Source organism: Oryx dammah, unplaced genomic scaffold (genome assembly GCF_014754425.2).
Source record: "Oryx dammah isolate SB20612 unplaced genomic scaffold, SCBI_Odam_1.1 HiC_scaffold_28, whole genome shotgun sequence".
In the NCBI taxonomy this organism is placed as follows: domain Eukaryota; kingdom Metazoa; phylum Chordata; class Mammalia; order Artiodactyla; family Bovidae; genus Oryx; species Oryx dammah.
Window position 1 is genome coordinate 72372247 of NW_024070212.1, and position 25943 is coordinate 72398189.

The 25943-nt window shown below is 37.4% G+C and overlaps 1 protein-coding gene across 4 annotated transcripts in view; it reads left to right on the plus strand.

The window, feature by feature from the left end:
- Nucleotides 1-22370, plus strand: part of PTGER3 (prostaglandin E receptor 3) — a 233913-nt gene extending 211543 nt beyond the window's left edge. For 2 of the 4 annotated variants that reach the window (XM_040232566.1, XM_040232569.1), the window contains one exon: nucleotides 7533-7873. In XM_040232566.1, coding sequence (XP_040088500.1) covers nucleotides 7533-7629 — 97 coding nt within the window. In that variant the 3' untranslated portion in view covers nucleotides 7630-7873. Of the gene's footprint in view, nucleotides 1-7532; nucleotides 7874-21595 lie in introns of those variants that run through there. The other 2 variants (XM_040232570.1, XM_040232565.1) reach the window with 2 other exon arrangements.
- Nucleotides 22371-25943: the final 3573 nt, after the last annotated feature.

Sequence of the window (25943 nt, forward strand, 5' to 3'; positions counted from 1 at the left end):
AGCTGCGTCTCTTGTGTCTCCTGAATTGGCAGGCAGATTCTTTACCATGGAGCCACCTGGGAAGCGCCAGTATTCAAACAATCTGTTACACATGAAAAAGACAAGACTGACAGGCATGGTGCCTATTTGCAGTCTAAGCACAGACCATCTTGAGCCACTGAAGAGTGTTGTTACTCTGGAGAATAATGTGTCTAAATGTATCCTTCTTGCCACCCTAGTTGGGAAAGCTTCTTTAGGATCTAGCCTGGCCTCAGGAGCATATCCTGGGACCATGAAAGAGGCTCTGTCTTTCCAGCCACTTACATCATTACATGTAAGTAGTCCATAGGTTCTGAATTATGATACCCGCCCTTGGGGAGAAGGTATAAACTGAAGGGGAGGGAATGAGAACAAATAAGTATGGAGAGTATAATAAATGCCATTAATGGTACATTCTTAAAATATAAAGAAGAAAGAACAGCAAGATCTCCCTGATGGTAAGAAAACTTCATTGAACATACTTTGTATTCAGTATGTGCTCAGTCATTCAGTCATGTCCAACTCTTTGAGACCCCATGGACAGTAGCCTGCTAGATTCCTCTATCCATGGAATTTTTCAGGCAAGAATACTGGAGCATGTGGCCTTTTCCTACTCCAGGGGAATCTTCTCAACCCAGGGATGGAAGCTGCGTCTCTTGTGTCTCCTGATTATAAAAGATACTTGCCTGACAAGTGGCAGTCTGAGAGGTGGAGAAGGGTATTTGCAGATGAGGAATCATCTGAGCTCACAGCATGTGATGTGTGAGAGTCAGCAGCCTATTCAGTGAACAGCAAAACGGTTTGGTATTTCCAGAGTTGTGAAGGACCAGGGCCAGAGGCAGACATACAGCAACAAGAGCAGTCTGGGTAATTGTGCAGTGCCTTCTATAAGAGCTGTTTCTTAGACACACCTGAGGAGGTAAGGGGGAAAACCTTCTAAGTCAGAGAAACTAGGAAGAAAGCCAGTGAGACATTCAGAACAAAGAAATCGAGCCAGAAATTAGGGCTAATAAGAGCATTGACTCTCTGTCCTCCTGCCTGGGTGAAATACAGAAGTCCAGGCTTGAGTCCAGGTGCTTTCACAAACAGTCCTGACCCTGTGTCTTTGGGAACACCTCCAGCACCTCCAATCTGACCGAACTGCCAGTGCCCTCTAGTGGTGGCTCACTTGATGGCTAGATGACACAAACCATCCAGTTCTTCACCTAAGTACCTGTCATGTGCTGGCTTCCATGACAGCTGCTGGAGCCACAGGTCTTTAAGACACTGATTCCTCACTCAGGCTCACATTTTAGGGTGTGAGACACTGAAATGAACACATCCAAACAATAGTGTGTGAAAGTGAAAATGTCAGTCACTCAGTCAGGTCCAACTGTTTGTAACCCCATGGACTGTAGCCTGCTAGGCTTCTCTCTCCATAAAATTTTCCAGGCAAGAATACTGCAGTGGGTTGCCATTCCCTTCTCCAGGGGATCTTCCTGACCCAAGGATTGAACACAAGTCTCCCACATTGCAGGCAGATTCTTAATTGTCTGAGTGGTCAATGCCAAAAAAAAAAAAAAAAAGCAATCAGAGATAGTCATAAGACAAAGAGTTTGTATAGAAAAGGGGAGCTAATAATGCAGAGTCAATTCACCCTGAGGATAGTTGGCAATAAATCTTAATTTGTAGGAGATGTCACACTTTGCTGCTTCAATTCTGGCAATGTTCTGAAGCCGCTAATTATATTGAGCTATTCCAGATCACATATTGCACAAAGATGAACGTGGGAAAGTACTTGTTTCATTTATAACTGAGGTGGAAAAAACCCTCCAAATAAATAAATCCATGGCAATCAAATGTAACTGTAGCTCATACTAGGTAAAAAGTGTACCTTTGCTGATAGATATGCTTTATAACCTAAGGGAATACTTGAATCTTTTTTAATAATAATTCCCCAAAGGATCTGTTTTTCAAAGTATTTTACATCTTGAGTTAATGTTCAGTAGAACACTTCAGTATTTTTTCCATTTTATATTTTATAATGTCAACACGTGAATCAACTTTGCACCTTGTTGATGTTCTTCAAAACTTTATCTCCAGCCCAGATGACATTCCTATGTTCATTTTTCTGTATCACTTAAAGCCACACATCTCTCTACTTATACCAGAGAACTCCAGCATCAGGTTTGACTTCTCTTTTCTCAACTAAGCTTCCATTAATTCCTCTTGATATTACATCTTACATGCTTCTCAAATCTGTCTACTTCTCTCTGACCTCCCTGCCTCTACTGATGTTCAAGTCTCCCAAATGGTCCTCTGGACATCTTTTTTTTTTTTTTAGTGCATTTTATAAAGGGGTCAATCTAACACATATTATTCTCCTGCTCAAAGTCATTAAATTAACTACCATTCCCTTTAAGTAAAAGTTCAGTAAAAGGTACCTAAAATTGCTTGCAATGTCCTTCCTGATCTGTCCTCTGCTAAGCTCTCCTGCCTCAATTTCATTCTTTCCTTTTCCTTTCCTTTATCTCTTACCTTCCAATTATTAAAAAATGTTGTTTATGCCTCAAACACTCCATTCCTTTTCTAGAACATTCTCTTTTTAACTGGATAGCTTTTATTATTACTTCAAGCTACATCTTGGATATTTTATTAGAATCATTCCTGGACCTTCTAAGTCCAGCTTTGAGTTCCTCCCCTGTTCCCTTTGTGCCTTGGAGTTCACCATTACACTGTATGGAAATTATCTGTTTTCTTTAGTCCAACAGTGTGAACACAGGAATTATTTAATATCATATCTGTATTGTATATGATTCACATTTCTAGAATGAACTAATGACATCTGATCTGCTCTCTGCCAAATGAGATAGAGACTCCCCTATGGGAGGACCCTAGGTGCCCAGCTATGCTCATGACCTGGGAGATAGGTCTATCCAACAATGGACGAAGTGTCAGAAAACTTATTTGAATGGAGTTTTAAGTCATGACCTCCAAACAGCTTATCAGTAATCCAACTTCCTTTAAAAGAATCTTCAACTGTAGGAAAAGGTAAAAAGGGGGGGCTATTTTTGGCTCCTGAAAGTCCCAATATTTCAGATAACCTCTTTTCTTAGAAGATTAAATTTTACTTCTTACCAAACTCACCCTGGCCAATATCTAGATTCTCAGATCCGTGAGGCTTTCACCAATTTCATTCACTTATTCTCCTTCATCTATTTCTCACTGGTTAAGCACCTATTAAGTGCAAGATAATGGAAATACTAGTTGAGTACAATGTCATTCCCCACACCACCTCCACACTCAATCTATTCAGAGCTAAGAGGAATGAAGAAAACAAACATGTAATCTTGTGATACAGATTCCCTCCAAGCTCATTGCAAATGTTAACTTAGGGAAATAATTCCAGAAGGTATAAAAAATGTTAAGAAATGAAAATTTCTTTCTTTATATTTGAAATAAAATAAGCTTTAAGAGCAATAAATATAAAATGAACAGCAGATACCACAGGAGGAAATTTTTTTGCTTATAAAACTGTAAAGATTCTTATTGTATTAGTTCATTAGTCAGTGCTATTTGCATTAGTTACCTTTTAACTGAATTCTATCCATAACTGAGAAGCAAATAGTCTGGCAAAGTCCACACAGTTTTTTCAAAGACATATAGCCAAAATATGGCCAAAGCTATAAAAGACTGGTTATTCACAGGTTGTTAACATGTATGTGCTGTGTTGCTCAGTTGTGTCTGACTCTTTGCAACCACATAGACTGTAGCCCCCAGGCTCCCCTGTCCCTGGTATTTTCCAGGCAAGAATACTAGAGTGGATTGGCATTTCCTACTCCAGGGGATCTTCCCAACCCAGGGACTGAAGCTATATCTTACATCTCCTGCATTGGCAGGCATATTCTTTACCACTGTGCCACCCTGGGAAGCCTGGTCAACATGGATAGCTTGTGACAATTACTCAAATAAGCATGCCATTGGTAGGCCTGGTGATGCTGTTACCAGAGGAGTAGAAATGTATTCTAAAGGATTTTTGACTTGAGCAAGATTTGAAATGAGTAAGAAGTTTTTTGAACAAAATGATTCTGCAGTTTTCATAAGCCAAGAACTCTTCAAAATACATCTCTGAGGCATTGCATAAATATTTAGAGCCTGGTTGAATTCCTTGCTATTCCTTTAACACACTTCACTATATGTATATCTGATACCTTTGTTGTTCTTTCTGAATGAAATAGCCTCCAGCCACAGGTGCCTGTCAAACTCAAATATCATCGCTTCTGTGAAGCATCACCCAGGGATCAACAGAAATCTCTCAGGCTGAATTAATTCCTCCCCACTCCGAGTGCTCACAGCATTTTGTGATTTGCCATTCAACTTGCACTTATTGTGCTATATTATCCTTACTGGTATATATATCTCTGTTCCCTGAAAGACTGTGACCACAGGACCCAATAGTACCTGATACATCTTAAAACCTCCATATAGACAAGTTTAATGTTTGAATCATCCTATTTATTCTCCATTTCTCTGTGTCACGATAATACCAAGTTCATCCAGTTTTGGCTAACTTCATGATGAACAGTGTTAAAAAGTTCTGATCTGACAATTTAGATATAGATTATTCTCAATTAGTCACAAATCTATCTTGGAAAAAAGCATGGAGTTGTAGTTTTAAGTAGTTGTAGTTTTAAGAGATTTTGTGGTTTGGGGCAATCGACTTACCTGCATGGCTTCAGTTTCTTCATCGAGAAAATGAGGACTAAATAATCTGTACATTCCCATCTTCTCCTAGTCTATGAACCAATGTCCTTTCCTGAATTCATGTAAAATTAATGGTCTAGATTTTATTTTTTAGTGCTGGGTCTTTGTTGCTTTCTCCAGTTGTGGTGAGCAGAGCCCAGGCCTCTCAATGTGGTGGCTTCTCTTGCTGCGGAGCACAGGCTCTAGGCATACAAGCTTCGATAGTTGCAGCATGCGGGTCCCAGGGCATGCAGTCTTCAGTAGTTGTGGTTTGCAGGCCTAGTTGCTCCATGGCATGTGGGATCTTCTCAGACCAGGGATTGAACTGGCAGACCCTGCATTGTCAGACAGATTCTTATTCACTCTGCCACCAGGGAAATCCTAGGTTTTGTTTCGTTTTTTTTTTAATTTTGTTTCCTGTTCCTCCGCTCTGTTTTTTCTTAAAAAAAAAAAAAAATCAAACTGAAATTCTTTACAGTTTACTATGATGTCATTAGAGCTCTGAAAGTCACAGATACAGACTCAATCCCTTACTCTGACACTGACTAAACTAACCGGATAATCTGGTCAATTTCAGCTTGGCTAAGCTTCAGCTCCCTCATGTGTGAAATGAGAATAATAGTGATGGTGGTTTCACTGAGTTGTGCATAATCTTCTTCTGTATTTCTTATGACTCTCTGCAGTTGCAAGTTGTGTAGGGATGCAAAGGTCTTAGTAACACAAATACGCTCAAACACAAATTAATTAGGGGAAAAAGTGGAGGCAGTGACAGATTTTATTTTCTTGGGCTCCAAAATCACTTTGGACAGTGACTACAACCACTAAATGAAAAGATGCTTGCTCCTTGGAAGAGAAGCTATGACCAAACTAGACCACGTACTAGAAAGCAGAGACATCATTTTGTCAACAAAAGTCCACATAGCCAGATCTATGGTTTTTCCAGTAGTCATGTATGGATGTGAGAGTTGGACTATAAAGAAAGTTGAGTACCAAAGAACTGATGCTTTCAAATTGTGGTGCTGGAGAAGGCTTGAGAGTCCCTTGGATTGCAAGGAGATCAAACCAATCAATCCTAAAGGAAATCAGCCCTTAATAATAACTGAAAGGACTGATGGTTGGGCTGAAGCGCCAATACTTTGGCTACTGGATGCCAAGAGCCAACTCATTGGAAAAGACTCTGATGCTGGGGGAGATTGAAGGCAAAAGGACATGGGAGTGGCAAGGGATGAGATGGTTAGATAGCATCATCAACTCAATGGATATGAATTGGAACAAACTCCCAGAGACAGAGGAGCCTGGCATGCTGCAGGTTGTAAAAAGTTGGATATGACTTAGAAACTGAACAACAACTATTTTCTCCCATTCTATAAAATGTAATCTATTTCTTGCTGATTGCCAGATATCATAAACATCTGATAATACAGTGCAAATATAGTACCAAGTACTGCACCAGTACCATTTGTAATACAGCCATGAAAAATAACCTGAAGAAGAAAGAACTAATAAAAATATAGCAGACTAGGTACGTTAAAATTACTGGACAGAATATGGGAATAAATAGATAAATCTCTACAGTATTTATCACAAAAAGCAACTATATTTATGATCATATGGCAAAAAGTTTCTAAAGGGTGTTATTAAATGCTCAAACTTAACTATTTAACTCCTTTCTTTTACTAAGAAGTATTTATGGAAGCTTTGAGCAAAAGGATGAAATTCAGCATGAAAATAGGAGCACCTACCCAGTGGGCATCGTAGGGCTGGCCAGGGACAGTGAGAGGCAGCAAAGATAATCTTCACCTAGCTCTCAGCTCTGCCTCTGGCCAACTCTGGAGGTTACCTTTATTAGCCAAGTGAGAAAGCAATGGAGAAAAACACAAAGTCTCATGGTCTGTGTATGTTTGACATCTAGCAATTTATTACAATTTCAACCTAAGCTGTACTGTGCTTAGCCACTCAGTTGTATCCGACTCTTTGCGACCCCATGGACTGCAGCCCACCAGGCTCCTCTGTCCCTGAGGATTCTCCAGGCAAGAATACTGGAGTGGGTTGCTATGCCCTTCTCCAGGAGATCTTCTCAACTCAGGCATCAAACCCAGGTCTCCCGTATTGCAGGCAGATTTTTTACCAACTGAGCCAAAACCTAAGCATCTCTATTCAACTATGAAAAACAAACTGATAATTTCAAAACTTCAGTAGAACTTTGGTAAATGTTCATTTATTTCTCTTGCATTTTGTAATAAGGTAAATTCATTAACTTTCTATGCTATTAATACTACAAAGTTTTACTGCTGATAAAGCAAAAGTTGGCCAAGTCTGCTCAGGTAGTCAGAGATCAGACACTGGCTCCCTTACCCTAAGACATAATACTAAGAATGTTTACTGTCCCTTTTTTATCACCAGTAATATTAAATACTTTACATCTTCATTCTAATTCTCATTATAATCTTTTCAGGATAGATTCTGTTGCCTCCAGTTTACAGATAAGAAATTTGAGGTGAAAGAAATTAAAGAAATGTGACCAGAGTCACTGGTTGTCTTCCTAACTCCACAGCCTCTTTCACTATGTTCAACTCCTTCCTTTGCCAAAATTCAGGTTTGGATGTATTTGCTAATAATAGAAGAATTACACCTACAGAGAACAATCTTTAGAGTATAAGTTTATCTTTGAAAAAAAGTGGTAATTTTAAACCTTTTTTTCATTTTGCATCTCAATTATTATTACTGGTAAATTTAAGAAATCAAGTTTAAAAGTTATGCATTTATTTCACTGTTGTTCTTTTTTTCTACAGACTTTCTGGAGAAATACTAAAGAACAATAACCAAAAACCATGTTGCACCAAAAACAAAATAGAAAAAATAAAAGAAAAAAGTCTGCAATTTAAATAAATCCTTAAACTTAGTAGGGATTAAGTTTCCCACTCAATCCCTCTCCCACATCATTTTAACAACTGAAATGTGAACTACAAAGAGATTCAGTGAACTTTCTAGGGTCATTGAGTTCAACGTCTGCTGAGAAAACACACCAACTGTTCTTGCCCTGTCTGTGGATTTTGATAGCTATCTTTGATCCAAGCATATTGTAGTGAAAATATGAAATTTATTTTTTAATAAAACAATAAAAACAACTGAATTTGTGTGTTATGAGCAACCATTTACTTCCACTTATAGCAGCTTTGGTCATGGATTACTTGCGAAGGCATTTTCATATGGGCAATGTAAATTACATAAACAAAGACTATAAATATTTACATATTTTATGTTATATTAAAGTTGCAGCAAAAGAAATATTTCCTGTTAGTTGAAGACTGAGAATAACCTATGTGGAAATTTCAGAATTAAATCTATTGGCTCTATAAAGGGATCATGACTTGTCTTTTTTTTATATTTTTAAATTAGAAGATAGAAAAACTAATACTGTCAACTTTTTAGCAAGGCAGTAGAAAGCGTAGTTACATTTCACACTATATTTTTTGAAGGATTTATTTTAACTTACAAAACTGCTTCAGAATACAAAGGTTAAAAAGGACCTTACAATTTTTAAGTTGATTTTCAGGACCAAAAGTTTCTCTTTAGGAGGTAATACATTTCTTCATTAAAATTGTAACGCTGAAAGGCATCTATCTAAAAGAGTTGCTGAACTGTCATCTAAACTAAACACAAAAAGGAGAGTGAAAAAGTTGTCTTAAAACTCAACATTCAGAAAACTAAGATCATGGCATCCAGTCCCATCAATTCATGGCAAATAGATGGGGAAACAATGGAAACAGTGAATGACTTTATTTTGGGGTGCTCCAAAATCACTGCAGATGGTGACTGCAGCCATGTCATTAAAAGACACTTGCTCCTTGGAAGAAAAGCTGTGACCAACCTAGATAGCATATTCAAAAGTAAAGACATTACTTTGCTGACAAAGGTCCATCTAGTCAAAGCTATGGTTTTCCCAGTAGTCATATATGGATGTGAGAGTTGGACTATAAAGAAAGCTGAGCACTGAAGAACTGATGCTTTTGAACTGTGTTGTTGGAGAAGACTCTTGAGAGTCCCTTGGACTGCAAGGAGATCCAACCAGTCCATCCTAAAGGAGATCAGCCCTGAACATTCATTGGAGGGACAGATGCTAAAGCTGAAACTCCAGTACTTTGGTCACCTGATGCAAACAGTCAACTCATTGGAAAAGACCCTGATGTCGGGAAAGATTGAAGGCAGGAGGAGAAGGGGACAACAGAGGACCAGATGGTTGGATGGCATCACCAACTTTATGGACACGAGTTTGAGCAAAGTCTGGGAGCTGGTGAAAGACAGGGAAGCCTGGCATGCTGCAGTCCATGGGGTCTCAAAGAATCAGACACAAGTAAGGAATTGAACTTAACTGAACAACAATCAAACAAGTTTCGTGTTCTTTCTTTTATTTTTCACTGTTAGATTTAGCAGATGTGAGAAGCAGTTTAAAAATGCATACACCAATCTATGAGTGGCCTCAAGAAAGAAACGATTTCCCAAGAGAAAGAAACCTTTAGGATTATTCCGAATATAATAAACTCCCAATATATCTTCATACAATGAGCATCTGTTGTGTCAGTAAATACGCTGACACACAGATAAGACAGTCCATACGAAAATGTCCTTTACTATCCTTCAACTCCATGGATGCATGCGTGCATGCTAAATTGCTTCAGTCATGCCCGACTCTTTGCGACTCTATGGACTATAGCCTGCCAGGCACCTCTGTCCATGGGATTCTCCAGGCAAGAATGCTGGCGTGGGTTGCCATGTCCTCTTCCAGGGGATCTTCCTGACCCAGGGATCAAACCTACATCTCCTGTGGCTCCTGCATTGAAAGATTCTTTACGCTGAGCCACCAGAGGAAGCCCATCCTCTGACAACAAATTGTTCCTGACAACAAACAGGTTGCACCAGAGGAACCCCATATAAGTCTCAGATTCACTGATTCCGTATCCTTTCCAATATCTTTCCCCACAACCAATGTTCTTACTTCCCTCCTTGCCTCAAAAAAATTTCCTGAACAATCTTTATTATCATCTCCTTGCATATAATGTTAACTTCTTTCCCCTGACAGGTTAGCAGAATTAAAGGAGTTACAGGTTAAAAAAAGTGTATGTGTTTGTCAAAAAATCATCAAATTGTACACAATTGTTATGCATTTCTTTGCATGTAATTTACCTTTATAAAACTTTAGACAAATATTGAACTCTAGTTAACAGATTTGCTTTTTGAAATGTATGGATTAGCAATGTTAAACCTTGCTTACATAAATGAGTAAATAAAGGTAATGGAGCAGTATCTTAAGAGGGAGTTACAAATATGGAAAGAAGGGACATTAGTATTGGATTGAGATGGAAAGCATTACTATAAACTCATGGATTTTAATATCTACCATTCTCACTAGGTAAATCTACAAATGATAATATATATAGGCACATATGTGTATATGTGCACATAAACATGTACATATATAAGATGTGTTCACTGAGATTGTCTAAAAGTTATCACATAGCATTAGCATGAGCACACCTAATACCTAGAGCTTGATTACATTTTACATTTTGCATTAAAAGGAACTTAGAGTTCTTAAAGAAAAAAATGACTCCAGGGCTGTATCAGAGGGGAAAGTGTGATTATAAAGGATATTACTTGGAAAATTGACAAAAGTCAAATATGGATGATAGAGTTAATAACAGTGCTTATCAATATTTTCCTAATTTTATTAACTGTATCATGGTTATATAAGAGAATGTCCCTTTTTTGAGAATATATTCACTGAACTATTCAATGGTATATAGTTATCAGTTTCTTCAATTTACTGTCAAATGATTTAGAAAAAAAAATCATCTATTTAAAGGAAAAGACAGAAACAGAGAGAAAAAGAAAAGGGGAATGAGAGAGAGAAAAAATGATAGATGTCAATGGGAGAAAATATAAACAACCAATTAATATACATAAAAGTTATTTCCTTTACTCTTCGTGTTGCTGTCAATTTGAAGTTACATCAAAGAAAAAGGTTACATTAATGAATATCCTCTTTGGCTTCTTGTGTCAGTCAGTATAAGAGCCAACATTCTTATAAAGTCTCCACATCCTTATTTGTACTCTCTTTACCTCTCTGATGGCATCTTCTCCATCTCTCTCTCCCTTTTTCAATGCTTTGTTGTCAGGCGTCCTTGTTACATGTAGATATCTATCTCCTTTAAATTTGTGTAGGATCTCATCTCCTCAACTGTACCATCCTACTCTCCATTATACCCTTTCCTTCCACTCCCACATTCTTGATCCCCTTCACCCATATTACATTTTTTTCCCCATGGCATGTGTTACAAACATCTGTATGACTTACACGTCTTACTTCTGTCTTGTCTCCACTGTCTAGAATGTAAGTTCCACAAGACAGGAGTTTGCTGCCTTTCCTGACTTATCTTAAGAACCTGGACAGTACAAGACACTCTATAAATATTTCTTGAATAGAAGAATGGCTGTTATCAGATTGTCAGATTACCTTCAGGAAACATTTACTCTTTGGAATATGAATCCTTAAGAATATATTTTTTCTTTATGGTGCTTAGATCACTGTAGCTAAATGCCTATTAGGCATTCATATGGTCATGTTAAAAAGTACAGTTTCTAAGTATTTGTTTTTGAAGCATGTAAACAATTGGAATAATTAGAAGAGTTTAGAGATATTGCTTAGGAAAGCCATCTGGCTCTCCCAGGAAGACAGTAAGTTGCTCTGGGTCCCTCTTTTCATTATCTGCTCCTCCACGCTGAAGATGTGGAAATGGGGAGTTGACTCACACAGATCAAACTCATAAGAAACTAGTGACAAGGCCAACTTAAAGAAAGAGTTGCCGCAGGTATCAGAAAGTTGAATCTTCTGTGCGGCTTATTCTCTTTCTATAAGAAATTGACATGAAGTCCAACAGATATGTACAGTCACCTCTTTTTGTGGAATCAGAACAAAAGGAGGGAGTTAGTCAAATTATGCTAGGTCAATGCTTATATTTTTCTGTCTGAAGACAGAATGTCTAAGGATAAAGTATTGGAAAATCCAGTTCCCTGCATAGGGCATTTTCTCACTTTGTGTTGTTGAAATGCAAAGTATTACATGTGGATTTGGAGGACTTCCTCTTTCAAGTTTTCACATTAATAATCAGTTCACATATTTCTTTCTTTTTTTTTTTTTTTTAGTCTCTCTGCATTATATTTGGCATAGTTCTTGAAGGACAATGTTCAACTATACTTTTTCTTTTCCTTAGCTATGTTAATACATTATCTGAGCCACAGTCAAGCCCTATTGTTACTGGTTTCCAAAGAAAATCATGTCCTTCTTTGAAAGATGACTTTCCAGGTTACTGATCTTACCTTCTCTGTGCTAAATTTATTATACTAGCTGTTAAGAGTTGGGATGAGGTGGTTGCTCCACTGTAACTCATGGCATTTTTACCACAATTAAATGATTTTTTAAAATTAACAAAAGTTGTTTAATCAAATTAAAAATTGTCTGAACTAAGTTAAACTTTATAAAGTTCTAAAATCTCACTGTCTGGTTACAGACTAAATGAAGTAGATATAATTTCTTCTACTAAGTACAAGTAAAAGTCCTTGACGTTATATATGAAACAAATATCAGAATATTGTGAAGGTAGTGAGAAAAGGAAAGACCAGCTATGGATTTTGAAACCCTCAAAAGACCATGTGGCAAGTTCCCTGAGTTTTCTTTTTGACTTGTATATCCTCACTGGGTGGTGCTAGAGAAGCCATAACCCAGAAAAGGCAGTAAGAATTGGTTTAAAAGAAAATAAATAAATAAATAAAAGCCCTTTCTCTCTAGCAAAGGACAAAGAAAGGGACAGCATGAAAAGAGAAAAAAATTTTTAGACAATAACTACCCTAACAGAAATACATCATGGAACAAAATGAATCTCTAGCTCCATTGTTCAGTAACTACAGTTGTGTCTGACTCTTTGCTACCCCATGGACTGCAGCATACCAGGCTTTCTTGTCCCTCACTATCTCCTAGAGTTTGCTCAAACTCATGTCTGTTGAGTCGATGATGCCATCCAACCATCTAGCCTTCTGTTGTCCCCTTCAGAGTTCCATTACTATCAGCAAAAGCTGAGATGGGAGCCTAGGATTCCACCCTTGCCAGGATATAATAAGGCACTGCCAACATGGTATCTGAGAAGCCAGGTAGAGAAGTAGAACTCTCCTCCTCACCAGCAGTCAGAAGCCTCTCCCTACAGTTTCAGTGGAGCCACTGAGAGATTCCCACCTGGCAGCAATGAGGTGATACTGGAGAAGGCTGATTGGGGAACTTTCCCTACCAGCCAGCACTGAAACAGTGGAGGTCAAAACCAAGTGAAAGTCAAGCGGGAAGCAAAGGCACCCCTTCCATACCCAATGAGAAAACTGTCATGGAGACTGAGTAGGGAGCCTGAAATCTCACTTCATTCAGCAGTAATGAGGCAGCCCTAAGGTATCAACAGAGGACAAATGGGGACCTAAACCTTTACCCCCCACTGGCAGTAGTGAGGAAGTATCCCTGCCCCCCATGACACAGTATCAGGGAGGGCAGATAAACGAGATTTAGATATGACCTAGAGTCTCACAACATAACACCCAAAATGTCCAGGATAGAATAAAAAAATCACACATTATACTAAGAACCAGAAAAATCTCAATATGAGTGAACAAAGACATTCAACAAATGCCAATACTAATACGACCCAGATGTTGAAATTATGTCACAAGGATTTTAAAAGAGTCATTATGAAAATGTCTCAATGAGCAACTATAAACACACTTGAAACAAATGAAAAAATGGAAAACATCAGCTCAGAAATGGAAAATATAAAGAAGAGCCAAGTAGAAATTTAAAAACTGAAAAAATAATTGAAGTAAAAAGCTCAGTGGATGTCTCAGAAGTGGAATGGAGAGGACAACTCTAGAAAATGAAAAACAAAGAAATCAACTTGAAAGCAACAAGAGAGAAATGACACTTTACCTACAGGTGAAAGGCCACTTTGAGTGATAATGGATTTCTCATCCTCATGGAAGTGAGAAAGTAATGTTACCTTTTCAGATAATGAAAGAAAAGAAACATCAACCCCAAATGCTGTATCTGGCCTCCACAAGTAAATCCTGTATATTCTTCTTAACGAATGTTGAGGAAAAAGACATGTTCAGATGAATGAAACCTGAAAGAATTGGTCAACAGCAGAACATAAGCTAAAATAATGACTAAAGGAAGTCTTTGAATAAGAAAGGAAATTATGAAGAAGAAATTGTAGAACATAAGAGACAACAACTGTCTGTAAATACAAAAGAGCTGCCTTCTCCTCTTAAACATTCTAAATTTTGTTTAAACAGTTGAAACAAAAAATACAATATTCTATTATGTGAATCTCATTGCCTGTAGAGGAAGAAATTAAAAAATAAAATAAAAGGACTTATACAGAGTCACGTGTTCTATATTTGATTTCAGTATCAGTAAATCTTTGTGCTTATGGAAGAATTCTATATCTTGATTGTAGTTGTAGCTACAGGAAACTACACATATAATAAAATAACAGACCTACACACAACATAGTATTAATGTAAATTTCCTGGTTTTGCAACTTTTGTAAATCTTCATTTCAAAATAAACAACAAATAATAAGCTTCAAAAATTTCTTTAATAGGCCATATTCAGAAACATCTTCTGTGAGAAAACATAAAACACACACCAGAGTAGGTGTAAAATCATAGAGCAGACTTCCTGAGTAATTGAAGTGTTCTTATCATTTTTTTATAGTTATTTATGGCCTGTTTTGGAGAATGCAATCCTGTTTTGATGCTAATGTTATTATCAATTTCTTCTCTTTTATGTCTTCAATAATTAACCTGTGTAAAAGCTCATGGGTCCAGACTTGTGGACACAGTTGGGGAAGGAGAGAGTGGAATAGGGTTCAGGATGGGGAACACGTGTATACCTGTGGTGGATTCACATTGATGTATGGCAAAACCAATACAATATTGTAAAGTAATTAACCTCCAATTAAAATAAATAGATTTATATTAAAAAAGAAAAATGTATATTATCATATGTAAAACAGATAGCTAGTGGGAATTTTCTGTATAACACACGGAGCTCACCAACAACAAAGAGGAGTGGGATGGGGCAGGCGTGGGAGGGAGGCTCATGAGAGAGGGAATATATGTACCTTATGGCTGATTCACACTGTTGTATGGCAGAAACCAACACAACATTTTAAAACGACTATCCTTCCATTAAAAATAAATTTTAAAAAAGGTTTTAAAAAAGCTCATGAATCATTTTGAATGGATGACTATAACTGACACCTTTTTAGCATTCCCTGAAGAAAGAAAAAGGAAAACTCAAGCATTACCTTCGGCTATCAGAGTATAGCAGCAAATACCTTGGAATTCTGAAAGCACCTTTTTTCTTTTTCAGCAAAGTGAAAAAGAACTAGCACAGGAGTCTCAGGATCTATTTCTGGCACAAAAAGATAGTGGCAGCTAACTGTGACAGCCAAATACATCCAGGCCTTATCCCTTAACTGTGTCTAATTTTCTTGTCTACAGTGAAAATCCATCCTGCCCTTCTGACCTATAGTATATATTTTCAGAGTTTCTACAAAGTACAGATCACTCCCTTGGATTTGACCCTATATTCCCTGTGAAGTCTTTTTCGAACTATGTGATCTTCTCTACTGGCACAGTTGATTTAACTAGTATAGGATTCTCTTTCTTATCCTAATTTGAAATCGAGATCCATAGATTCAAATTGGATGAACTTAAGATCCAATTTTCTATATCTATTACTTTTTTCAATTACGAAACATTCCAAACATACAAAAACACCCAATTACTCCTTGTCCTGAGTGAATGTGTTAACATTTTCTATATTTTTTAAATTTTTTTCTAAAATAATTACTAAAAATTTGATACAGATGTAAAATTAGAGACTAGTACAAGAGACATCTGGTTTCCCTGGTGGCTCAGCTGGTAAAGAACCCACCTGTCAAGGAAAGAGATGCAAGAGACACCAGTTCAATCCCTGGGTCTGGAAGATGCCCTGGAGAAGAAAATGGCAACTCACTCCAGTATTGCTGCCTGGAAAGTTCTGTGGACAGAGGAGCCTGGTGGGCTATCTAGATGGAGACCATGGGGTGGCAAAGAGTCAGACACAACTGAGCACACATGCCTCAGCTGGACCACAAGACATACCAGTCATAAAACAATTACCAAAATTGTGTCATATTCACTGAATCTGTTCTTTATTTTTTAAAATTGTGGTAAAAACATAACATAAAATTTAGCATTATAACCATTTTTAAGTGCACAATTTAGTAGTATTAGCCCTATTCCTACTGTTATACAATGAATCTCTAGAAGTTTTTCATCTGGTAAAACTGAAACTCTATGCTCTTTGAACAATTCATTTTTTCCTTCCCCCAATCCCTGGAAACCACAATTCAACTTTCTGTTTCTATGAATTTATCTATTATAAATGCCACATGTAGGTAGAACTATACAGTATTTGTTTTTTTTTATATCTGGCTAATTTCATTTAGCATAATGTCCTGGAGGTTCATCTGTGTTGTAGCACATGACAGAATTTCCTTCACGAATAACAGTCCAATATATGTATTACCACATTTTCTTTATATATTCATTGGTTGATGGACATCTGGGTTACTTCTGTTTCTTAGCTGTTATAAGTACTGCTTCAGTGAACATGAGTGTGCAAATATCTCTTTGAAATTGAGTTTTCAATTCTTTTGAATATATGTGCAGAAGTGGAACTGTTGGATCATATGGTAATTATGTTTTTATTTTTTTGAGGATCCTTCATACTGCTTTCCAAAGTGGCTACATCATTTTGCATTCCCATTAACTGTACAAAACTTCTATGATCTTCAACATTTTTTTTTTTTTTTGCTATAGTGGCCATCTTAATGGAGGAGGTAATATTTTATTGAAGTTTTCATTTTTCTAATGATTAGTCACGTGGAAGCATTTTTTCATGTACTTGTGAGCCACCTTGTTTTGAAGCAATGTCCATTCGAATCCTTTGCTCATTTTTTAGTTTTGTTGTTGGCGTCGTCATTGTTAGAGTTCTTTATACATTCTGGATGTAGCGCCTTATCATATATATGACTTGCAAATATTTTCTCCCACTGCAGGTTGCCTTTCACTCTGTTGGCTATTTCTTTGATGCACAGATATTTTTAAATTTGATATAGTTTCATTTGTCTAACTTTGCTCCTGTGTTCTTGGTGTCCTACCAAGAAATCATTGCCAAATCCAATGTCATGAAGCTTTTCCCCTGTGTTTTCTTCTAGTAATTTTATGGTTTCAGGTCCTACAGTTAGAACTTTAATCCATATTGAGTTAATTTTTGGTAAATAATGTAAGGTAAGGGTCTAAACTAATTCTTTTGCAGGTAGATATTCAGTTTTCTCAACATCATCTGTTGAAAAAACTGTTTTTTCTCTCATTGTGTCATCTGTCACTTTTGTTGAGGGTATGTTTCTGGGTTCTCTATTCTATCCCATTAATTTAATATGCCTGTTTTTATGCCAGTACCACACTATTTTGATGACTGGCTTTGTATGAAAATGAAAGTATTAGTCACTAGTCGTGTCCAACTCTCTTCTGACCCAGGATTGAATCCGGGTCTCCTGAATTGCAGGCAAATTCTTTATTGTCTGAGCCATCAACTTGAACCATTTTTTAAACAGCTTTTCTTTTTTCTTCTTGGTGCACTTTCAGCAAATATCACCCAGATAATTTTACCCCTACATGACTCAGTATGGTTTTCTAAAATTTATGAGCACTTTCTAACAAAATCACAATATTATTCTCATTCATAATAAAATTGGCATATTTGGTATCATCTCATACCTAGTCCAAAGTCAAGTGTACAAATTGCCTCCAAAATGTGTTTGTTGGTTTTCACCTCAGCTGGTCTCAGCCTGTAGTGAATTGAAGCAGGATTTCGATGCCTACAAGAGCCTGAGGTTGGGCAGCGGCAGGGAAGAGTACTGAATCCTAACCACTAGATCACCGGGGGCAGTGGCCAGGGGCAAGACGCTGGCCGGTCAGCTGTGTAGAAATAATTTCCATATAGAGACAGAAAGTAGTGAAACAAGTGTTTATTGGGAGAAGAAAGAGTACAGAAAGTGTGGATAGACACACAGGTGGGTTCAGAGAGAGTCGCACCCTCTCGGTAGTTTGAATTACTTTCATGGGGCATTTGTTCCGAGTTTGCTCTGACCGAGGAAATCTTGCTTTGCCTGGTTCTGAGTTCATACTTGGTATATCTCAGGGTCCTCCTGTGTGTGCGTGTGCATGTCTTAACCAAGATGGATTCTATCTAAGAGGCTTATGAGTAGCCACATCACTTACTATTAGGTGACAGCCCCCTCTCTTTTGACCTCCAAGGAAACTTTCTGTGCATATGTAGTCAGGGAGATCTCCTTAACTGAAAATGAGGAAGATGCAGACTTTCATCTCTCATCTAAGCAGGACCCACCCTTCTTTCATCCTGTTTTTATGGAGTTTCTGCTATTATGGAGCTTCTGTCCACAGGGATAGACTGTTCAGCCTGGGTCCCATCTATCTATCTTCTGCCTCAGTTTGTTTAATCAAGATGTAAACAAGTTCCCACTTTAATTTGATTATGTCTCTAAGTTCCTTTACACTCAGAGAAGTGTCTCACCTCTCTTTTCCCCCTCCAGACACTGCCTTGTACAAACTGGATTCTTTGTCTTATAAAATGTCTCACATTTTGGATTTCTCTCTTTACTTCCTTGTTCTGTCATTTAACTTATAAATGGAAATTAACTGGTAACAGACTTTATTTTCTTGGGCTCCAAAATCACCATGGACAGTGACTGCAGCCATGAAATTAAAAGATGGTTGCTGCTTGGGAGAAAAGCAATGACAAATCTAGGCAGCATATTAAAAAGCAGAGACATTAGTTTGCCTACAAAGGTCCATATAATCAAAGTTATAGTTTTTCCATAACTTTGTGTAGTCACTCAGTCATGTCTGATTCTCTGTGACTCCATGGACTGCAGCATGCCAGGCTTCCCTGTCCTTCACTATCTCCCACAGCTTGCTCAAACTCATGTCCATAGAGTCAGTGATGTCATCCAACCATCTCGTCCTCTGTCGTCCCCTTCTCCTTCTGCCTTCAATCTTCCCCACCACCAAGATCTCCTTTAATGAGCTGGCTCTTCACAACAGGTGACCAAAGTATTGGAGTTTCAGCTTCAGCGTCAGTCCTTCCAATGAATATTCAGGACTGATTTCCTTTAGATTTGACTGGTTTGATCTCCTTGTAGTCCAAGGGACTCTTGAGAGTCTTCTCCAATACCACACACACAGTTCAAAAGCATCAATTCTTCATTGCTCAGCTTACTTTATAGTCCAGCTCTCACATGCATATGTGACTACTAGAAAAACCATAGCTTTGACTATACGGACCTTCAGTCCCAAAGAATGCTCAAACTACCACACAATTGCACTCATCTCACACGCTAATCAAGTAATGCTCAAAATTACCCAAGCCAGGCTTCGGCAATACGTGAACTGTGAACTTCCAGATGTTCAAGATGGTTTTAGAAAAGGCAGAGGAACCAGAAATCAAATTGCCGACATACGCAGGATCATCAAAAAAGCAAGAGAGTTCCAGAAAAACATCTATTTTTGCTTTATTGACTATGCCAAAGCCTTTGACTGTATGGATCAAAATAAACTGGAAAATTCTGAAAGAGATGGGAATACCAGACCACCTGACCTGCCTCTCAAGAAACCTGTATGCAGGTCAGGAAGCAACAGTTAGAACCTGACATGGAACAACAGACTGGTTCCAAATAGGAAAAGGAGCATGTCAAGGCTGTATATTGTCACCCTGCTTATTTAACTTCTATGCAGAGTACATCATGAGAAACGCTGGGCTGGAAGAAGCACAAGCTGGAATCAAGATTGCCAGGAGAAATATCAGCAACCTCAGATATGCAGATGACACCACCCTTATGGCAGAAAATGAAGAAGAACTAAAAAGCCTCTTGATGAAAGTGAAAGATGAGAGTAAGAAAGTTGGCTTAAAGCTCAACATTCAGAAAACAAAGATCATGGCATCCGGTCCCATCACTTCATGGCAAATAGATGGGGAAACAGTGGAAACAGTGTCAGACTTTATTTTGGGGGGCTCCAAAATCATTGCAGATGGTGATTGAAGACATGAAATTAAAAGACACTTACTCCTTGGAAGGAAAGTTATGACCAACCTAGATAGCATATTCAAAAGCAGAGACATTACTTTGCCAACAAAGGTCCGTCTAGTCAAGGCTATGGTTTTCCCAGTGGTCATGTATGGATGTGAGAGCTGGACTGTGAAGAAAACTGAGCACTGAAGAATTGATGCTTTTGAACTGTGGTGTTGGAGAAGACTCTTGAGAGTCCCTTGGACTACAAGGAGGTCCAACCAGTCCATCCTAAAGGAGATCAGTCCTGGGTGTTCATTGGAAGACCTGATGCTAAAGCTGAAACTCCAGTACTTTGGCCACCTCATGCGAAGAGTTGACTCATTGAAAAAGATCCTGATGCTGGGAGGGATTGGGGGCAGGAGGAGAAGGGGATGACAGAGGATGAGATGGCTGGATGGCATCACTGACTCGTTGGACATGAGTTTGAGTTAACTCCAGGAGTTGGTGATGGACAGGGATGCCTGGCGTGCTGCAATTCATGGGGTCGCAAAGTCAGACATGACTGAGCAACTGAACTGAACTGTCAGCAAAGTAATGTTTCTGCTTTTTAATATGCTGTCTAGGTTCGTTATAGCTTTTCTTACAAGGAGCAAGTGTCTTTTAATTTCAGTGCTGTAGTCACCATCTGCACTGATTTTGGAGCCCAAGAAAATAAAGTCTGTCACCAGTTAACTTCCATTTGTAAGTTTAACGACAGGGCAAGGAAGTAAAGAGAGAAATCCAGAATGTGAAAGTTGGACAATCAAAAAGCCTGAGTGCCAAAGATTTGATGCCTTCAAACTGTGGTACTGGAGAAGACCCTTGAGAGTCCCTTGGACTGCAAAGAGATCAAACCAGTCAATCCTAAAGAAAATCAATCCTGAATATTCCTTGAAAGGACTGATACTGAAGCTGAAGCTCCAATACTTCGGCCACCTGATGGGAAAAACTGACTCACTGGAAAAGACCCTGATGCTCAGAAAGACTGAAGGCAGGAGGAGAAGGGGATGATAGGTGATGAAATGGTTGGATGGCATCACTAGCTCAATGGACATGAGTTTGAGTGAACTCTGGGAAGTGGTGAAGGACATCTGGGATCATACTGCAGTCCATGTGGTCGCAAAGAGTTGGACAAAAAAGCAACTGAACAACTGGTGACTTAATCATACGGTCCTTTAATTACAAATTGAAATGAGCTCAGAACTTTGATTTTGTAAAGCTTGCATGCCATTGTTTAGATTCATTTGCAAATTGAAGACCCTGGGGTTTTTCCGCTTCACTGCTCATTCTCAAATCTACTTCCAGGTTTTCTGTATTTGCAGAATACAGCATTCTCTTTCCTCAGAAGTGGGTATTTACTGACAAAGCATTTGAACCTGGAGCTTGTCGGGTACCAAGGTTGTCCCCATTCATTTCTCACTATTCCTGCCACTGAACTTGTTATTGTTCTACTGTTGTAGGTGATTTATCATTTGTATTCATAATCTGAAGTTTATGGAAATGTCTTACTTTCTAGTTTTATTTTGATATTGTCAATGGGTTTCTCATTTTCTATCCTAACTGATTCGTTTATTTTTCAGGAGGAATTTTTGGGAGGTTAAAAACCAATCTTGCTGTCAAGATCGCATTATTGGAAGTTCTTCAACTTTCTTTTTGTTAAAGAAAGAAAATACTACAGAAACACCTCACATCCCAACCCATTCCATTTTCTCTCCTATACCCATTTCCAAAGGTTAACCCCATCCAGAGGTTGCTACATCCTATTACCATGCATGCTTTGTACATGTATATGCATCCATTAACTATGTATACTTTTCTGTGAGTTTACAATATCTACATATATGTTTTCATATTATATGTATGATTTGCTACTTGTTTTTCTTTACTCAAAGTTGTATTTCTTGATATTTATCCATGTTGAAACATGAAGCTCTAAATTGTTACTTTTAACTGCTATAGTGTATACTATAGTTTGAATAAAACATAATTTGTCAGTCCCCTGCTAAGGGAAAATTTTTTCATTTCACTGTAAAAAAAAATCATCTGTATACATGCTTACTTGTGCATATCTGCATGAGTTTCTCTAAGATAGATACCTAGGAGTGAAAGTGCTGGATTAAAGGGCACATGCATCTTCTATGCTCACATTTATGAGGGTTTCCCTCATGTGTGTCCATACTGATGTTTGTGATGTTTTAATTTTTCACATTCTTGTAGATATGAAATGTTATCTCATTGCTAATTTATTTTACATTTTCCTGATCAAGATGTGAGGTTGAGAATCTTTCCAAATTTTATTGATACTTTAGTTTTCTTCCATGATGTCTGGCAATAAAATTGACAATTTCTCCTGAATTATGTCTCAATTTCGTAATGGCTTGTGAAAGTTTTATAAATATGTTCTGGATAATAATGCTTTTTTAGTGTTTTTATTGAATACAACAGATTATTCTAAAGTCTTCTGTGTATCCTCTCTCTTTGTAACTCTCCCTGTGCTGCTATCTCCGTCTTTATCTCAATAACCCCTTCTCTCCCTACAGCTCAGGCTCTGCCCATGGCAACATCTTTGGAAACAGGGAGCAGACTAGCTTTTTCATTTTCCCAGGTCTCCATCTCTAACCTCCTGTCACTTCCATGACCATCACTTAAATTTCTTAATGAAACATCCTTTCTTTCTGAAGCATTGACTCTCATGCCAATAGATGTTAAGAGCAGAAGTATTCTGCCTTTATGACAACCTAATTGTCAGGATCATATTCTTTATTAATGACAAATAGTGTTTTTCCTTTCTTTTGCATGTCTCTTATGCTTTTCCTCTTTCTGGACCTTTCCTGTTCCATGTCTTTATCAGGATCTTGAAGTTTGGTAAATGCAGTAAACAAAATGTTAGGTGTGTGATAACTTATGAGAAGGATATGAAAAAGAAATTCTAATTATTTTATATACATAGACCATGTAATAATAGGAGAAGGAAATGGCAGCCCACTCCAGTGTTCTTGCCTGGAGAATCCCAGGGACGGGGATCCTGGTGGGCTGCCGTCTCTGGGGTCACACAGAGTCCGACACGACTGACGTGACTTAACAGTAGCAGTAGCATGTAATGATATGAGAATTTGATATTATTGCAAAATAAAACAGTTGAGGTGGCAATGTCAATTTATTGAAATGCGTAGATGTCATAATGAGTCTTGAAAAAAATAAGTTTCTAAGATATACCAGATCATATTATCACGTTGCCTCCATACACAATACTGATAATAAAGCATAAATTCCTCTAGAAGATTCTATAAGCTTGTAAGTCTGAGCAAGGCTGTTTTAAATACTGATATGTAGTTAAAATATACAGATCAGAGACTTTTTTTGTTTTCTTTCACTTTTCTATCTTTTTGTTTGGCTCTTCTCTTAATATAAACTAGAGAAATAAAGGCACCTGTAAATGCTTAGAGTTAATAATTCAGATGACAGTTTAAACATTTCATTATTTTTCATTTTATTTTTAAACATAGACATCTTTTCAGTTTCATGAATAAAGCCTCCAATTTTGTTTTCTTCTTACTGAAGTTCTTAAGGAAGTAATATTTTTTAACATTTGAGAATAAAAGACCAAAGATGATGATAACATTCAACTGTAACTGTATTTTATAATCTAGAACAATTTTCTTTTTATAGGCAAATGCATGGAACTATCATGAGTGTTAATTACAATAATATTTGTGGAAGACAACCAACCTGAGATAATGTATCCAGTCCAAGTTTGAATCCAACATGATTTTTTAATCTAAAACAGAGCTATAATCTAAAAGCAATGTTTAGATTCTGAATGACTCAGATTTAAACAGAAAAAATACTAGCATGTGATGTTTAAGATTGTCAAAAATGTGTGATTTTATCTGAAAGATGACAAATATTCTTCAGAATTCCAGGCCTCCTAGTTATTTTAATAGAAATATGTTGGAGGAAGGCTTAAAAATTCTCTTGTTTTCATTAGTTTATACTTGCACCATGAGGGAATTTGCTTAGGAAATTGATAGATTCTTATTTAGCTCAAAAAGTGAAGCCCTAGATTAGGGTTTTTCTCAATGCAAAATGCAAAAGGCTAATAATTCTATTTGAAAAAATGCATTATTATTATTTAATAATAATATTAACAATATTAAATTATTAAAATAATACTCACTAGTATTAAAAATTCATTATTATTGTTTTTCATTCTGTTCAGCCTATATCACACTGAAAAAAAAGAAGTTAATTACCTTAGTGGATTTGTGCCTCATCTGTCCCAAAGTTTTTTGTTCATTTTAATGATAAATGTAATATTTATACTAGCTTCAGGTTGTACCTTTTACCCCAAATTCTCAATCCCTGATATACAATTGAAACCATTCTCATGAATGGTCAATATAAAAGGGGCAGGCAAGCTTCATACTCTGTAACTTTTTCCAAAAGTTTTTATTTCCAAGTAAATTTGGTCTCCTTTTATCTGCTATTAATTTAGCACCATGAGCTTAATATCATTTATTTAACCAGCTAGTTCATAAATATTTGTATTAAGTCCTTGTATACACTAGGCAATAATTTACTTATGACTGAAGTTTTGAATTCTTTCTTCCTTAAATTAACAAAATTTAGAACTTGTGTTTTTATCCTCAAATATTCTAATAATTTATCTCTTAAAGAAACAAACAAGCCTATATTAATGAGATGACTAAAATTCCCAACTGTCATTTTTGTCTCACCATACTTCTTAGAACTATAAAAAGTGGCAGTTTTTATAGTTGTGGCACTTCACACATATCAATTATCCTTGTGAAAATCCTGCAGACTCTTACTGAGAAATAATAGTGACTCCTCCAATATTTCTGAAGGAGTATAGTCTGTGACTTTGCAGTAGACTCTAGGACAGACAGCAGTGCCAAGAACAAACACCAGTGCCTGCCACTAGGCATGAGAGCCCACGTTCTGGAATGTTCTGGGAGATAGAAGTCATTGAGTAGAAAATAAGATGATCTACATTTTCTCCCAATCCAGCCAAGACTGCTCAATAGGTCCACAAACAGGAAAGAAACTGAAATCAGTATTTCTTTAGCTCCTCCAATGTGTTAGTATCAACTTGGACCCATACTGCCAAGTTTTAGTGCTTAACAGCCACGTGACCTGGGACAAGAATGTCTCAGCACTGTAGTTTTCTCATCTATAAAACGAAGACAATAACACATATTTTTCAGAATTTTCTACCATAATTCAATACATTTGTTCTTACAAAGTGCTTAGAATAGTGTCTGGCCCAAAGTAAACATTCCATAAATATTTGCTGCTATTATTGTATTATCATTGCTGCTGTCGTTAATAAAAGGGATCACACAACAATAGGACATGTTACAGAAGAACTTCAGCAAACATTCTGTTGATTTAGCTATTCTGATCATTGGGGACATCGAATCTTCATCAGAATTATGTGCAAGATCTTTTAAGCTCAGGTATTTCTCTGGAACAACACCAGTAGATTTTATTGTTTTTCCCTGTAGGGTAAGTCTTCCTGTTAAATCTAATCATGACTCATTAGGAGCCAGAGGTTTATAAACAGTGCTTTTTAGATGCCCAGGAGTTTCAAAGGAGGCCTTGATCTGTAGTCATCTTGAAGTGTCAAAATGGGCATGCTTTCCTCCCCAAATGACTCATATCTTCTACCTGGAGGCAAGGTTGCTTATGACCTTGACAACTTTAGCCCAGCTGACTGCTCCCAGTAGTTCCATGCTGGGAAGAGGAAGTCAATGTTATCAGATGACTGCTCAGGAATGTGACCCAAAGGGGACCTTAACTGGGACAAAGAGACTGGTCATATAGCTCTCTTTGGCTGGTTGTTTTACATAGTGACTGCAACTCTTGATGTCTATGAGCGATACCGAGGTCACCTTCAACAGTTTCTCT